The sequence below is a fragment of the Orcinus orca genome, chromosome 2 (genome assembly GCF_937001465.1).
Source record: "Orcinus orca chromosome 2, mOrcOrc1.1, whole genome shotgun sequence".
NCBI lineage: Eukaryota > Metazoa > Chordata > Mammalia > Artiodactyla > Delphinidae > Orcinus > Orcinus orca.
In genome coordinates, this window is record NC_064560.1 from 86,349,104 (window position 1) to 86,364,985 (window position 15,882).

Below are 15,882 nucleotides of genomic sequence, written 5' to 3' on the forward strand. Positions count from 1 at the left end.
TATTAACATCTGGAAATCTTATCATTTGAGGTCTATTACAAAGGAAACACTTTCCATGAAAAAACTTCCCTGTTGACACAGAATTCCTCTCTTCTGAATTGTATGCTGCCTTATTTATATTATAAAAATAACACTTATTATGGACTAGTATTAATGTCATACACATCTCTTACATCCCTTACAACATCATAAACCTCAGAAAGGCAGAGATCAGATCTTATAAACCGTTACAGTCTCTCTTTTAGTTTTCCCACATAAATATTTATCTTACAAATTAAAATAGCAAATTAATAAAATGACATTTACTCTCCTTCCTAGAATCTGTGCATCCTTAATGCATCCCTGACAAGGTCACTAAAAATTTTCACCAGCTCACAAAACATCGTCTGTTTTTGAAAGGTTGTTTCAAAAAGAATAAAACACACATTATGACTATAATTATTATGCCATCCAAGCATTTTCAGAGGAAAGTCCGGTTAGGATTAGTTTAGCATCCTCCTAGCAAAGCCACCATTTATACTGTTAGTGTTAAATCTATAATGGTAATCACAAGCACAAATATACTGAAGTCCCTTTATTTAGTTCCATGGAAATAACCCTAGGAGAGCCATGACATGTACTAAGGAAAAACACTGCCACTAATAAAAAGAAATAAGCCTATCTACCTCACTTATTCTGTTAATGCCTTATTTGGGAATCATACTCAGGCATTTTGCCAAAATGGAAAAGTGATATGCTTCTACTATATCGTTTTCAATGTAAAGGGAAAGGTAAGATGACAGACAAACATAGGAAGAAAAAGAGCAATTCTACTATTTTACGCCCTTTTATGACAGTACTCTGAAATACATTCTCAAGAAATAGCATATAAAAATCCTACATGCTATTTTAGTGAAAAGCCAGAGTAGCTTTGCCCATTAGTTTCCCTGATCACAATGCAACTGGAACTTAAATTTGACTCAGACACCCAATGAGATGTCTAAAGCATTCTTGAGAAACACACAAAATGAAAAATGCTTTCCCTGCTAAAACAAATAGTACACCCAACAGTTATCAATTTCATAAAAAACTGTCATCCAACAATTCAACTTCTAGTAATTTAGTATGAGAAAATAATCATATAAAGAAGTTCTGCATAGCCTCATTCATCATAGTAAAAAAACAGGAACAGTTTAAATGCTAACCAATGGGGAATCATTTATATAAAACAAAGTGTATATTTACTATTCAACAATGAAAAATGTTGACACAGATGTATACTCACTGACATGGAAAGATGTTCACAGCATGCTGCTGCAAGAAAATAGGTTATAAAACCATATACACATCTGTGTGTGCTCATACGCAGTACTCCTAGATGGCAGGGTTTGAAGCATGTGCTTGTAATCAATTTATTGTCTTTCAGCTCCAAATTCATACTTTACTGCCTGCTCTGCAAAAAGGAAGCTGGGCCCTTTACATATTTTTCCTTTGCTGACATGTGTTAAAACTTTATCAGTACTGTGCTGGTGAGTAGCTTCCCTCAATACCCCAACCCCACTGGTGGTTTTTTAGCAGAATACCTTCACTGAGACACCTCTTTGTGAACAGCTTTTGCCCAGCACAATAGACAGGAGGTTTTGAACAAGATTCTATGGGATGGCAGCACAGCAACTTCTCCATCATCCATTAAACCATGGCCTCACCCTCTCTAACATGATTGGGATTAGCCCTGAGAGGGGCCTTCTCCTGAACATTCTCAGACCTACGGGATGGGGCTGCTCCTTATGTCTGCCATTCTTTTATATTCATTAGAATTCTCTTTACTCCTTACTAGCCAACCCCTTGCCACTCCAATCCCTGGTTACAGTTAATAATTTTTAATAAAGAATATTTAATTCTTTAGTTTTTGCTCAAATTACCGTGTGGTTTCCCCAGAACTGACCCTGACTGATGTGAGTTTTTTTTCCCTTCTTACTTTTCAATGTTGTCTGAATTTATAATAAGCATTTTTAAATTTTTTTTTGCGGTACACGGGCCTCTCACTGTTGTGGCCTCTCCCGTTGCGGACCACAGGCTCTGGACGCGCAGGCTCAGAGGCCATGGCTCAGGGGCCTAGCCGCTCCGCGGCACGTGGGATCTTCCCGGACCGGGGCACGAACCCGTGTCCCCTGCATTGGCAGGTGGACTCTCAACCACTGCGCCACCAGGGAAGCCCTCTAAGCATTTTTTGTGTGTGAAAATCAGAAAAGGCAAGTTTATTTTGGAAAAATTAAAGAAAAATTCACTACTAAATAAACATTAAGTAAAGTTTTTCTACTTTAATAGATCAAAAATATATTTGTAAGATTAAAATGACTGAAATCTGAAGAACATTCATTTGTGTAAGACTATAAATGTTCAGTTTTTCTTTTCTTAATACCAATTTCTTTTCAATATTATCCAAAATTGTGTTTCTAGGTCATTTAAAAAAACAGAAATGATTTAGACTGCTATTTTTTTCTCTCTTAGTTATGCCATATATTAGCCTTTACAAACAGGTTATTAATCACTAGATATCCTGGAATGATAGCTCCTGTGATAGGTCCTAGTTCCTCAAACACAGTCAGCCTCTTTCATCTTACTATTTCAGCCCCTCTTACCATGTTCAAGGATTATCAGTTGGGCTCCAGCTTGTGCATTTCCAACATCATTTTCAGCAATGCACTGATAGAACCCTTCATCTGATTTCACCAGACCCAAAACTTGAAGATTATGTTCCTTCTGAGGAAGAAAAACATAAATAAAATTTTATGATTTAACTGATAAACATCAGTTCAAAATCTCAAGGATATGCTCTTTCTGGAGAGGAAAAACAAGTAAAATTGTATGATTCAGTTACTGAATATTATCTACCTATGAACTTGTTAACTCAATTTTATTGACAAGATACTGACTCAAGTGACTAGAAAAGGAAACACTGTCATTAACAATTACGAACTCAATCCTTATAGAAAGTCTTATCTGCAATGTATGCAAACTTACACCTTTGCTTGGAAAAATATCTGGCATGTAATACCATGTGACCATAGTGAGAGTCTGAATTTGTGAATTCAAGGCATTTTCTTAAGATTATCTCTAATATCAATAGTTCTAACAGATAAGTTAAATGAGGCCACATATATAAAAGCTTTTCTTAAACTATAAAGTACTAAATGAATGTCAACTATAGTTATTGTTATTGATATTTTAAAAAATAGTATGAAAATAATGATAAAAGAGGAAAAATGCTAATTTAACCATAACACGCTGCTTTTTAATTAGGGTTAAATACTTGTGAATTACTTTTTGTAACATATGAGATTACATACTTTAAAAATAGAAAATGTATTCCTATGAAGAATGAATTAGTTATATGAGAAATTTGTAATGAGACATTAAGTCTTGAACAACCATAATTACTTCTGATTATGTCTATGAATGTCAGGTATGCATCCTAAGATATGTCATTAATCTTTATTACTAAAACCTAGATAATTCTGTTAACAGGATGTTAGATAATGATAATAATGACAGTGGATAATATTTACTAAGCATTTCCTATATACATATAAAGTAAAAAGAAATAATGACTGAGTCTTCTTAAGTAGACTTAAGGCTACTTATTTACTTTTGCTTTACTTTTTAAAAGAATCTTTATGTTTATTTTCACAACAACTGTCCAACACGGGGCCACCCTTATTTTGAAGGGTCTGGGCATCAGTATAAGACAGACAGACTTCTGCTCCTTGAATAGAGAGCTATGAAGACAATTGGTACATGTGAATACACACACAGGATAATCATTACCCAGAAAGTGGTGGCGGCTGTGTTAAAGAGTGCTAGTACGTCCGAGGAGGACTGGACTGTTGGTCAGGAGATGTGGACTTCAGGCTGAGTTCAAACACTGACTTGCTCTGTGATCTTACATGAGCTACCAAAATATTTCTGGGCTCAGCTTTCTCATCAGTCAATGAAGAGATTATATTCTAAGCGAATTTTTCTATCTTCATCTTATATACACCATTTCATGTACTACAGATAACAGATCTCTTGGTGATTACATTTAAAGATATTTAAAGGTTTCCGAGATAAGTTTCTTTGAAAAATACTTACTACAATCTTAAAGTAATCACTTGGGATAACCATATCCCCATTCTTGACCCACTTCACAGTTGGAGTTGGCTTCCCAGTCACTTCACATTCAAATACAATATCCATAGATTCATGAGCATATATATTAGTAGGCTGCTTCAGGAATTCAGGTTGAGCTTTAAAACAGAAAGAAAATTAAGGTATTAATAAAAATAAAAATAGGTAGCTATTTATATTTCAAGCAATTTTTAAAAATCATAGAATTAATAGGATTTTTAATTATTTGAGGCTTTCATATGTTTTTAGAAAAACATAACAAATACATATTTAAAATATATGTTAGGAACATGATATCTTTAAAAACTGATATTCTGGCATAATTAACTGGCAGAATAATTATAACAATAATTTCTGAGTTTCTCTGTTGAGAAATATTTACTAAGTTGACTGTTTTGAAGAAAATGAAAATAGGAAAGTTCTAAGCTGTCCAAAAATTGAATATTGAAGTCTATTTCCCTAAGATTTAAACCATTTTAGAAAAGCCATGATTACAATTCAAAAAGAGCTGAGAAGACTGACATTATCTTCCTTTTCAGTCAGCTTGATGAGTAACAAAAGAACCCAAAAAGTAATACAAATGTCACATTAGAGGCCTGAAATAGTTTACTCACAGAAACACACACACACTTCCATTAGTAACACCCTTCATTACATGCAATGGTTTTTAAGGGTGGGAGGTAGAGTGACAGAATCTTTGGGAAAAAGTTAAATGTATTTGAAAAAGCTTGATTATCCCATTGTCTCCCTTTCCCCTTAACCCAAAGTTGTAAATCACTGACTCAAATAGATTCAGTAAGACTTTGAATTTAAAGGGTAAAAGTAGATCATCTAGTCCAACTTCCTACCTAATGCCATAATTTCCTATTCCTGCTACATCCATGACAAGTGTCTTACAAATCCCTGTTTGAAGTTCCCAATGACAAGGAACTCCCTATATCACAATGAAGACGATAACAGCAGTTGTTTTTTTTTTTAAACAGTTGAGTTAAAATGTGCTCAACCTGCTGGAATTTTGATTGGGACTGGGCTGAATCTGCGGCAATTTGACACCTTAACAATACGGAGTCTTCCTTTCCATGCACATGGTTTCTCTCTCCATTTATTTAGACCTTTGGTTTCTCTCATCACTGTTTTATATATTTCAATATACAAATTTTGTTCTTACTTTATTAGCTGTATCCCTAAGTATTTTAAATTTCTTGGTGCTACTGTAAGTGGTACCTTTTTTTTTTTTTTTTTTTTAGTTTCTAATTGTTCACTGCTAGTATCTAGAGATGAAACTGATTTATGCATATTAACCTTTTATCCTGTGGTCATGTTAAACTCATTCATTAGTTCTAGCAGCTTTTTATAAACAATTCTGGGATTATCTACGTAGACAACCATGTTGCCTGTGAATAGAGAGACTTTTATTTCTTCCTTTCCAATCTTCTTTCTTTTTTCATTTTTTTAATCTATTGCACTGGCTAGAGGGGACAGGTCCTGGGAAGAAGTCCAGACTAGCTTTATAATTTGGGTAAATGAAGAGTAAGAGTATAGAGAGCAGGTAGAACCCCACGTAAGCAGTAGAAGCCAAAGATGGCAAGAATGTAACACAGTGATGCAAGATCAAGAAAACATAAGTGTACAACTAGATGAAGTAAGGGAAATCTATTAGCAGTGAATTTAACTCTCTCTTTTCAAACATTGGTTAGTCATCTGTATTCTTTGGTGAATTATCTGTACACATACTCTGCTATTTTTTCAATTAGAGTGTTCACAATTTTCTTATCTATATGTAAGAGCTTTTCACATAATGCCAGTTATTAATTTATGGCCTCTCAGCTCCAAATCCACTCTTCTTTGTAATGATGGATGTGGACCTTTGCCAGCTGATGCAATGTTAGACTTTGTGAACAGAGGACACTGGAGGGACATTGTAAGGCATGGCAGAAGAAAAGGTTTATCTTTCAGGTTGGGGTGTGCTGTTCTTCTCGGCCCTACAGTGTGGCAGCTAGAAGGTATGTGGGAGAACCATTGGTGATCATCCTCCTGCAAGTTTCTCTGCTCAGTCTCTAGTAAGTTTCTCCAGTTTACTCTAGCAGGTAGCTTTCTGTGCAGGAGCTCTGACTGTTAGCATTCCATTAAACAGCATCCAATGTATCAGCTCTGACTCAAGGCACCCCGCTGGGGAACTTCCTGCTCATCATCAGTCAGGCCCATGGCATCCCAGCAGGCGGCTTTCCACGCACCAGCTCAGGCCTGTGGCATCCAACAGGCGATCTCCTGTGGACCAGTTTGGCCCATGGGCTGTATTCTCTGGCAGTGACTACACTCTCTCCAAGGTCTGAATTGCAACCTTGAGTAAGGGTGCCCTCTTCCAAGTTTGTTCCTTTTTTTGGATTCTCTCCCTCGGCTCTTGAGGTAGTAGCTAATTCTTATATTTACTCTTTCTTTATTCTTTAGAATCCTACTTTATCCTATTTAGTAGTTAAAACACCTTTTATTAGTTAATAATTATTTATGTTTAATTCTCCTTGTTGAAATTCCTGGTGCAATTTCTGGCTCCTGACTGGACCCTGACTAATACAGTAAGATATTAATCCTTTCTCTTACATGCCAATATTTCTTCTCAGTTGTTTCTTTTGTCTTTTTAAATTTAGGATGCCTATTGTATCAAAGTTTTAAATCTGTATGTGGTAAAATTTATTAGTCCTCTCTTTTTTTGGCATCTGTATTTTATTATTCTTACTCCAAAGGGTTTTCCTTGCTTCCATACTATAAAAATATTCACTTACTTTTTCTTCTAGTATGTCTATGAAACAATCTTGACTTCACTGAGTTAAGCATCCAGCTTTATATTTTTCTAAACAGCAACTCCAGTAGTCCCAATCAAAGTAACCGATTTGAAATAGTTTTAATATCTAAATCCTATATACTCTTAGGGGTTTATTTTGCATATTAAGTGGTTTCATTGACCTGTTTATTCCTGGGCCAGAACCACAAACTTAATGATTGTTACTATATAGTATTTTAAAATATTTGGCAGAACAAGTACTCTCCTAATTTATTCCTTTATTTCCTCAAAAATTTCCTAACATGTTCATTAAGATGTTTTTTCCCAGATGAATTTAGACTCATCTTTGCTTATGTTTCTCTGTTCCTTCTCAAAGAAAACAAACAAGTTGAAGATTTCTTTTTGTCCTTGAGAATATTCTACTAGGTATATATAGTTTAATTACTATTTTAAATTTATTTGGAACAGTAACTTTCACTTGGAATTTTAACTTTCTGTGTGGCTATACTACCAACTAGTTACACATATAGAGTCATTTGTTTCATTTTACTTCCCCTTTACAGCCATTTAAAATCTGCAAAAAAGGGTATATTCCAACAAGTCTTGCTTCTAACCCTGTTTTCTCTACCCTTTTCCCTCCCTTCTCCTATAGGTAACCATTAATTTTTTTTGAATGATTTACCTTTCATTTAAAAAATTATAAGCAAACAAACACAATTTGTACCCACACCTCATCTTCAGATTAGTTATGTACTAAACAATTTTTTCTACCTTCAAAGCCTTCAATCTTAACCACTATGGTACCATGTTTCTGAGGAACTGACATATCCCTTAAGTCTAAGGGACTGAGGCGCCCCCTGAAGCAGAGTATGTAATTCTGGAAAACAGCAAAATTCTCTTCAAAAGAAAATCCAATTGATATAATTTTAGTATGCATTTTCAGTAAACAGACTTTCAAAGACTATCAGAAAAAAATCATCACAAACAATGTTCAATTCATCATTTACTTTTCCCTTTCATGAATTATAAAATAATGCCTTTAAAATGTTCCCCAGATTTTAACCTCTCTGTAGATAGTATTCACACCAATTAAACATAATGTAAGAGCAGATGTTTGTGGTTGGGAAGTTAAATTGATAACCAGAGAGCAAATGAGTCAATTACCATAAGAAAATAAGCATCGTAATGGAAGATTATGCATTTTGTTACCAAAGAGATAATTAAGCTTCAAATTCTCTTTGACAGCTCCCTATCCCTTCTAATGCCATCATCATTACAAGAACAATTTTAATTGCTAAATGCACAAGTAGAACTTAATACTAAAACATATTACACTTGCAAAATTCCCTTACTGGAAACATCACTTAATTCCATAACTATTATATAATGATGGAAATTGCCACTCAATTCAAACAGAAAACAATACAGGGCCAACACCAAAGTTTCAAGGTTACTTTATTATGCTGTTATTTAGAAGATTATAACCAGTTGTTTACATTAGCTCTGAAATGTTGGAGTTCCTATTGTTTGATTTTAAAGGTTTAGACACTGAAATTCTTAAAAAGCACTTTACGCAGAGAAATAAAGCAACTTTGTCCATTTTATGTTAAACTGCACACTGCACACTTGCTGTTCTTAAGCTTCTTTTCAATAATTCACAAAATTACATGTAAGTCCTTAAAAAAAATCCCAACAAATAAAACCCAAGCATTTTAAAGTCTGAAATCCCCTCAGGGATGTTGTCTGACAGTCTAATCACAAGTCTGCTGTAAGTACTGGCTCAACTAACAAAAATACATTAGAACCCTCCAATACTTCTTGAGAAAGCTTCTTGTTCCAAAGAAGATGAAAGTTGTCCTTAATCTCCAGATGAAACAGGTGAAATCAATTATGAAGCAACATTATGACAGAATCGCCACACGACCTTGAAATTACATTTCTATCCTATCCCTGTACCTCCACGTCCAGTTGCACTGCATTTCCTTACCCCTACCTCTCAACTTAGCTAACAGGTACTCATCCTTCAGATCTCTAAAAACAATCCCTTAAAGAAGCTTTTCCTGATCCATAGCCGCCCCCCGTTTTCCTCCCCAGTCCTAGGCCATCACTGCCCTATTTACCATTGAAACCCCAGTGGCCTAAACCATAATAGGTGTTCAATGCATATTTGTTAAAATCAATGGTTACTTGAATTCTAAAAATTCCATTAATCGGCACTATCAGAAAATTAGATGTTGAGAATAAGAATTTTTTCAAGGGGCTTCCCTGGTGGGGCAGTGGTTGACAATCTGCCTGCTAATGCAGGGGACACGGGTTCGAGCCCTGGTCTGGGAAGATCCCACATGCCGTGGAGCAACTGGGCCCGTGAGCCACAACTACTGAGCCTGCGCGTCTGGAGCCTGTGCTCCGCAACAAGAGAGGCCCGCGCACCACAATGAAGAGTGGCCCCCGCTTGCCACAACTAGAGAAAGCCCTCGCACAGAAACGAAGACCCAACACAGCCAAAAATAAAAATAAATAAATAAGAATTTTTTCAAGGACTCTCAAGCTTCTCAAGGATTTAATGTTTTATACCACTGCTTCTCCAATAGGAATTCATACATCTAATCTTTGCTGTGAATTTTCTGCATAAGTTTTAAAATGTGCTTTTAAATGTTTATAATATAAAATCTTAATAATCATATAACTTCAGCACTCACATTTATGTTTATAAGTTGGCTTTTGTGACTGTAGAATTTAATCCTAGTGCAATGTTTCTCAAAATTAGGGTCTCAGGGTCCTTAAAGCTCTTAAATTTGACAAACAGCTCTACACATGGTTTTTTGGTGAAGAATTCACAAAAATCTTTATTAAATATAGGTTCCCCTTCCCTGACAAGCCTGAACATACTTATTCTTTGTATGATATCCCACTATTATCATGATGAACATTAATTGTGTGCCACATTTACACAGAGAAGGTATGAAGGCCTCATGGTTGATTATTTTCACTTAGTATTATACATACATTAGATATGCTCCCTAAATAGCTAAACTCAATTTGTAAGCCCTCTGCTTTTCAGCATTGTAGGAGCATACAAATGACTTAAGGAGGTTCATAGACTATTTGCAGAGATATGCAAAGATACTTAGAAAAATGTTGGTTGTTGGGTTTCACCACACATGTTTGAGAATTCCAAAAGATAAGGCCATATAATCATCATCTTGACAAGTTCTCCCAGATTATTCTATCATGCTAAGGTGTGAGAACCGTGCATTAGGGGGTCACTAAAGGAGACTACTGTATACATCATCACCTTTTTATATACACAGAGAACTCCTCAATTCTTGTGCCTTCCAGGAGCACAGAATTCATTTGTTTGCTCAATTATTAAACAAATATGTAATAAGCAACTACTAAGCTACAAAGATGTTTTACTGGATGCTGTGAGGGAGAGAGATAATAAAGACATGTATTTAATGAACTGTAAAGTAAGATAGAAAGGTATGATATTTTAAGAGAAGACGACAGTTACATAGATGTGAATTCAAAAGGAAGAGATATAATTAGCTATTGATGCATAGAGGGATCTACAGAAAACTGGTTCAGTTCACAGGAGGGTAACTAGGAAACTGGCAAATAAGGATAGTGACTTGTTACCATATACTTTTTCCCTCAACTTTAAAAACTGTGGTAAAATACACATAAGATAAAATTTAGTATCCTAACCATTTTTAAGTGCACAACTCAGTGGTATTAAGTACATTCATATTTTGGGGCAACCATCACCACAATCCATCTTCAGAACTCTTTTCATCTTGTAAAACTGAACCTCTATACCTATTAAACAGTAACACCCCACTCACCGGCCTCCCTCTAATCCCTGGCAACCACCATTCTACCTCCTGTCTCTATGATTTGACTACTCTAAGTACCTCATATAAGTGGACTCATATGGTATTTGTCTTTTTGTGACAGGCTTATTTCACTTAGCACAATGTCCTCAAGGTTCATCTATGTCATAGCATGTGTCAGAATTTCCTTCCTTTATAAGGCTAATTATATTCCATTGTACGTACATACCATGTTTTGCTTGTTCATTTCTCTGTCAATGAACCCTTGGATTTTTTCTAATGTTTTAGCTATTGTCGATAATGCTGCTGTGAACATGAGTGTACGATTACCTCCTAGAGATACTGCTTTCAATTCTTTTGAGTATACCAGAGGTAGAACTGCTGGATCATATGGTAATTCTATTTTTAATTTATTGAGGAAATACCATACTGTTTTCCAAAGTGGCTATACATTCCCACCAACAGTGCACAGGCGTTTCAATTCCTCCATATCCTCACCAACACTTGTTATTTTCTGATTCTTTGTTAGTAGCCATCCTAATGGGTGTGAGGTGGTATTTCATCGTATCATTATGCTTTTGTACCATTTGACCTTTTGCATGTTCATGGATTGTCTATTTAGAAATTTTTACTGACTACTGGATGATTTAGATTTGTCTGCTCCCAGCTACTCCTTAGTATTCTTTCACTTGGTTCTTTTGTTAGCTTTTGCTTTCTTTTCTCCATCTTCCTTTTTATAATTTTGAATAAGTATTCAGTACAAAAGGTATAAAGAATACAGGAAACATAAAATCCTCCCCTTTATCAAGCCCAATACCACTACCCTCCTTAGAGATAAACACTACTAATATTTTTGGTGTGTGAGTCTTGCAAATTTTTTCTATGTATTTCAAACACACTACACACATACACACATTTTAAAGATATAGAATGGATCAGCCAATAAATACTTTTCTGCAACTTACGTTTCTCTCTTAGTAATCTTACATATCAGTATATATGGCCACCTCTCTTTTGATAGCAGCATAGTGATCCAGAGTCTGACTATATCACAGTTTATTGAACCACTCTCCTGCTAATGGACATTTAAGGTTGCTTTTAATTTTTCTATTACAGGTAATGCTGTAATTTGCATCTTTGCATATAGATCTTTGTACACATGTGTAAGAGTTTCAGAAGAATAGAATTTTAGAGGGAATAGCTAGTCAAGGTGATTTCATATTTAAAAATTTTGTAAATATTACCAAAGGCTGTACAAGTTTTATGTTCCCATCAAAGAATCAGTATCAATAAGACTATTTACCATTCTACTGGAGGTCATAGCTAGTGCAATTAAGAAAAAGAAAAATACAAATATAGGGGTGGAGCTGGAGAAATTCCTGTTCCCTCACACAAGCACACCATAGCAATGACTGTCTACTAGAATACTCAAGAAATCTTTCATGGAAAAATTCCAGTGTGCATTGTCATACTATTTGTAGTCAAGGGGAAACTTCAATGATTTAATCAACTGGATAATAATTAAACTATGGTACACCTAGCTGAAGGATATGTTATAGTCTTCCTATTCAAAGTGTAGGAACAACAGCACTGGCATCATCTGGGAGCTTGTTAGAAACACAGTCTCTATCCCCCACCCTAAACCCTCTGATTCAGTATCAGCATTTTTACAAGATCTCTAGTTGACTCACTGCATGTGAAAAGTTTAATAAATAAGCACTGCTTTGAGCATTTAAATACTGATGTAGTCTACATGTACAAACATGGAACAATCTAAAGATTAAAAAGTCAAAAAGCAACTTGCAACACAGATGGGATGATCCTATTTGTTAACAAAAAATATATTTCTAGATGTACACATACGTAAATGCTTTTTAAAGACATCTAGAAGTATATACAGTAAAATGATGACAGTGGTTACTTCTGAGGAAAGGGGTAGGGATGAGGAAGGGGCAATGAAGGAGATTTACTTTGCTAACATGGTTTGATTATTTGATAATGGTATTGTATTACTTATAAAATTTAAAAAGGAAAAATAAAAGCCAAAACAATGAACTGAAAAGCTATTAGAACTGAATATAAATTTTTTAAACTAACAGTATAAATGATTAACATATTTTTCTCTGTCATTCATATTCTCATACAATACATACGTACAAATTTTAAAATATAATTCACAATAACAACAAAAACAATTAAATAGATATGCACCTAACAAGGAAAGTATAAAACCTTTAAGACGGAAACTATAAAACTTTACTAAAGGACATAAAAGAAAGTATAAAAGAATGGAGCCACAAATATAGACCCAGGCATGTAAGAAATTCTCATGACAGAAGTGACACATTAAATCAGGGGGAAAAGATGCCTAACTCAGTAAATAATCCTAGAAACGATGAAGCTAATTGGAAAAGAATAATGCTGGATTCATGCCTTACTCCTTATGCCAAAATAAAGCTCATATCTATCAAAGATTTAATGGTTAAAAACAGACCCATAAAAGCACTAGAAGAAAATATGAGATTTTTAAAAATAATCTTGGAAGGAGGCCTAAATATGACACAAACCAAGAAGCCATAAAAGATAAACATACTGTGCTACATAAAAAGTTTAAATTGTGCATGATTAAAAACTATCATTAAGTAAAAAGACGGGGGGGAAGGGTACACAGAGGTCTAACTTCTTTAAAATATAAAAGTTCTAATAAAGTAAAAAAACTCACAATCCAGTTAAAAAATGAGAAAAAGATATGAATGTACAGTGCATAATAAATACACTTTGAAATATGTGAAAGGATACTAAACATCACTCGTGTAAAAATATGCAAATAAAAATGTCAAGATACTCTTTTTTACCTCTTAGGTTGACAAGAGTAGGAGAAATGGACATTCTCATATATCTTGGTATTAATACAAACTGATACAATCTTTCTTGGGTAATCAGTATCTATAAAGTATAGATATATGAAGTATAGTAAAGCAAAATCTAAGTTACATATACTCTTTATAATCCAGCATTTCACTTTGAGAGATTCATCTAACAGATAGACTCACACATTCACATAGACATGACGGTATTACCTGCTCACTGTTTGAAGTAGCAAAAGACTAGAACCACTAAAGAATAAGCTATTTTAACCACAATCCATTAAGACATCACTGTTTTTTCCATTTTTACTTCCCTTCATGTTGGGTAACAGTGGAGTGGCTGAAGGCATCTCTGAACTCAAGACAAGCCATGAGGAAACTGAACTACATATACCTTTAGTTGCTTTAGTGGGATGATGTATTTATGTGATTTGCCAAAGCATCCATGTATACTTAAGCTGTCTCAGTATAGAATGGATTCTGAAATATTCCTTCTGACCACTGTACCAACATGACCCAACAGAGACACAAAGGTGCAGAGTCATATTCATGTCACCACAGCCTAAACACTGGAGCAAAAAGACCAAATTAACTTTCTATTCTCATAGAAAATGACCTTAAAAATCACTGTCATATGAGGAGACAATCAAATAAAATGCAGCCAAAACAAATATTACATGTCAAAAGTCAAAAAGAAATGTGATTTTTCTGGAATTTTGTGTTGTTTGCAGTGATTATTAGTTTTTTAAAAAACTTAATTTGTTGTGGTTAATTTTCTCATTGTAAATAACTACTCTATTCATTTTCTTACACAAGGCTTCCAAAATAATTTTCACTCTAGGCCCCAGAAAAGCTGCATCTGCTCCTGATGACAATAATATTCTCTGACCGCTTGTTGTACCTAATGTGATTTCTGCACATATTTTTGCTTGACTAGGAACAGAATATCTCTAGAGGGATATAAAAGAAATTAATGGTAGTGGTTGCTTCTGTGGAGGTGGGGCTAGGACATAGGGTTATATTTCATTTTATATATATATATATATATTTTTTATCCTCTGCATATACTACCTATTAAAAATCTTTAGCTAAAAATAATAAAAGTGGAGAGACATATATACACCTGGCTGGGCAGATTTGATTTTGTAAAAAGGTCAATTATAATTCTTTTGAAGTTAATCTATAAATTCAATGAAATGCCATTTAATATCCCAAGAAAAATTTTAAGAAAATTTGACAAGCTGATTTCACAGTCTATTTAAAAAATGTGAGACTCTATATGTATAAAACAGAAACAGACTCACAGACATAGAAAACAAACTTAACAAAGGGGAAAGGGGGGCGGGAGGGATAAATTAGCAGTTTGAGATTAACAGATACAAACTACTATATGTAAAATAGATAAACAACAAGGATTTACTGGATAACACAGGTAACTATATTCAATATCTTCTAATAACCTATAATGGAAAATAATCTGAAAAAATATATATATAACCAAATCACTTTGCTGTATACCTGAAACTAACACAACATCATAAATCAACTATATTTCAGTCAAAAATTTTGCAAAAACATTTTCATAAAGAGCAATGAGGGACTCTTAACAAAATATCAAAACTAACTCAAATGGTACAGTCTTGATGTAGGAACAGACAAACTGATCGACAAAATAGAGTCTAGCAATAAGACCCATAATTTTGGAAACTGGGATTATACAGAGGTGATATTTCAAATAACTGTAGGGCAAGCATAGTGTTGGGGTAACAATCCATTTGGGAAAATACAGAGTTTGATCTCCACTTATTACCATATATTTTAAAAACTCCAGATGGACCAAAGATCAAAAAGTAAAAATAAACTACAAAAGTATTAGAAGAAAATGGGAAAGAATATTTTTAATTAGGGGGAGGGGGAATTGTGCAGCCTAAACAAGATCCAATTCCAAAAGGAAAAATCCCAACATAAGTGACTACATAGAAATGAAAATTTTCTGTATGATAAAATACACCTTAAAATTAAATGTAAGGGCTTCCCTGGTGGCGCAGTGGTTGAGAGTCTGCCTGCCGATGCAGGGAACACGGGTTTGTGCCCCGGTCCGGGAAGATCCCACATGCCACGGAGCGGCTAGGCCTGCGAGCCATGGCCGCTGAGCCTGCGCGTCTGGAGCCTGTGCTCCACAACGGGAGAGGCCGCAATAGTGAGAGGCCCGCGTACCGCAAAAAGAAAAAAAAAAAATGTAAATTATAAGAAT

At 34.7% G+C, this 15,882-nt stretch overlaps 1 protein-coding gene across 14 annotated transcripts in view; it reads right to left on the reverse strand.

Moving 5' to 3' along the window:
* NEO1 (neogenin 1) overlaps positions 1 to 15,882 on the reverse strand; it is a 251,566-nt gene that overhangs the window by 113,542 nt on the left and 122,142 nt on the right. For all 14 annotated transcript variants that reach the window (XM_004276278.3, XM_033440041.2, XM_033440030.2 and 11 more), the window contains 2 exons: positions 4,114 to 4,268; positions 2,622 to 2,742 (listed from right to left, as the gene is read on the reverse strand). In XM_004276278.3, the coding sequence (XP_004276326.1) occupies positions 2,622 to 2,742; positions 4,114 to 4,268 (276 nt within the window). The remainder of the gene's footprint in view (positions 1 to 2,621; positions 2,743 to 4,113; positions 4,269 to 15,882) is intronic.